Consider the following 1,232-nt stretch of genomic DNA (forward strand, 5'->3'; position numbering starts at 1 on the left):
GAAATGTTTGATATTTACCCCTGTTGATGGCGTGGGCTGGAGGTGGCGGGGCTCCAGATATGCGTGCGCATGCGTAGTAATCTCCAATGGATTCAATCATTGACACCAAAACGCCAGACATCATACCAAGAACTCCTCCAAGACTCACCGTTGGTACCCCCCACTGACCTGAAATGGAATTTTCATATATATATATATATATATTATATATATATATACATATATATAGCGGTGCATGTAGCCTTTTGTCTTATATATGAATATAATATATATATATATATATATATAGCGACGCACGTACCCTTTTGTCTTATATATGTATATATATATATATATATATATATATATATATATATATATATATATATATCATCATCATCATCATCATCATCATCGTTTAACGTCCGCTTTCCATGCTAGCATGGGTTGGACGGTTCAACTGGGGTCTGGCAAGCCCGAAGGCTGCACCAGGCCAGTCAGATCTGGCAGTGTTTCTACAGCTGGATGCCCTTCCTAACGCCAACCACTCCGAGAGTGTAGTGGGTGATTTTATGTGCCACCGACACAGGTGCCAGACGAGCTGGCAGACGGCCACGCTCGGATGGTGTTTTTTATGTGCCACCGGCACAGGTGCCAGACGAGGCTGGCTGACGGCATATATATATATATATATATATATATATATATATATATAAATAGGGTTCAGCAAAGATTTGCTTTATCACATACCGAAGTTTAGAAATAGCAGCCAAAAAACCTTACCTATTTCTTCTACTTTAAAAAGTGACTCCCAGAAAAACCCAAATACTTGAATTAATTATTTTACCCATTGTTATTATATATATTATATATATATATTATATATATATATATATATATATATATATAATATAATATATATATATATATATATTATATATTATAATATATATATATATATATATGCTAGCTTCTGCACGCATTTTATTCTCTCCTTGTTTCTCTCCGTGTTTCTTTTTTGTGTATCTTTCTGTCGAAGAGCGTAGGCTCGAAACGTAAAAGACTTGTTTTATTTATATTCCTGAGCGCCATACTAATACAATTGTTTGTTTGTATTCCACCTGCCTTCGTCTTTTGTTTATTTTCATAAAGCTTCCCGTTATATATTATGAATTAATAACTAAAATAATCTAATTATTTTTACTCCTGATCGGAATAGCATTTACTGTTTGGCTATTCTTATAATATACACT

At 33.9% G+C, this 1,232-nt stretch overlaps 1 protein-coding gene across 1 annotated transcript in view; it reads right to left on the reverse strand.

The window, feature by feature from the left end:
- LOC115230333 (solute carrier family 23 member 1-like) overlaps nucleotides 1-173 on the reverse strand; it is a 12,370-nt gene extending 12,197 nt beyond the window's left edge. Inside the window, exon 1 of the mRNA XM_029800536.2 lies at nucleotides 19-173. Coding sequence (XP_029656396.1) covers nucleotides 19-124 — 106 coding nt within the window. The 5' untranslated portion in view covers nucleotides 125-173. The remainder of the gene's footprint in view (nucleotides 1-18) is intronic.
- Nucleotides 174-1,232: the final 1,059 nt, after the last annotated feature.

This window comes from Octopus sinensis, unplaced genomic scaffold (assembly GCF_006345805.1).
Source record: "Octopus sinensis unplaced genomic scaffold, ASM634580v1 Contig15355, whole genome shotgun sequence".
Taxonomy (NCBI): Eukaryota; Metazoa; Mollusca; class Cephalopoda; order Octopoda; family Octopodidae; genus Octopus; species Octopus sinensis.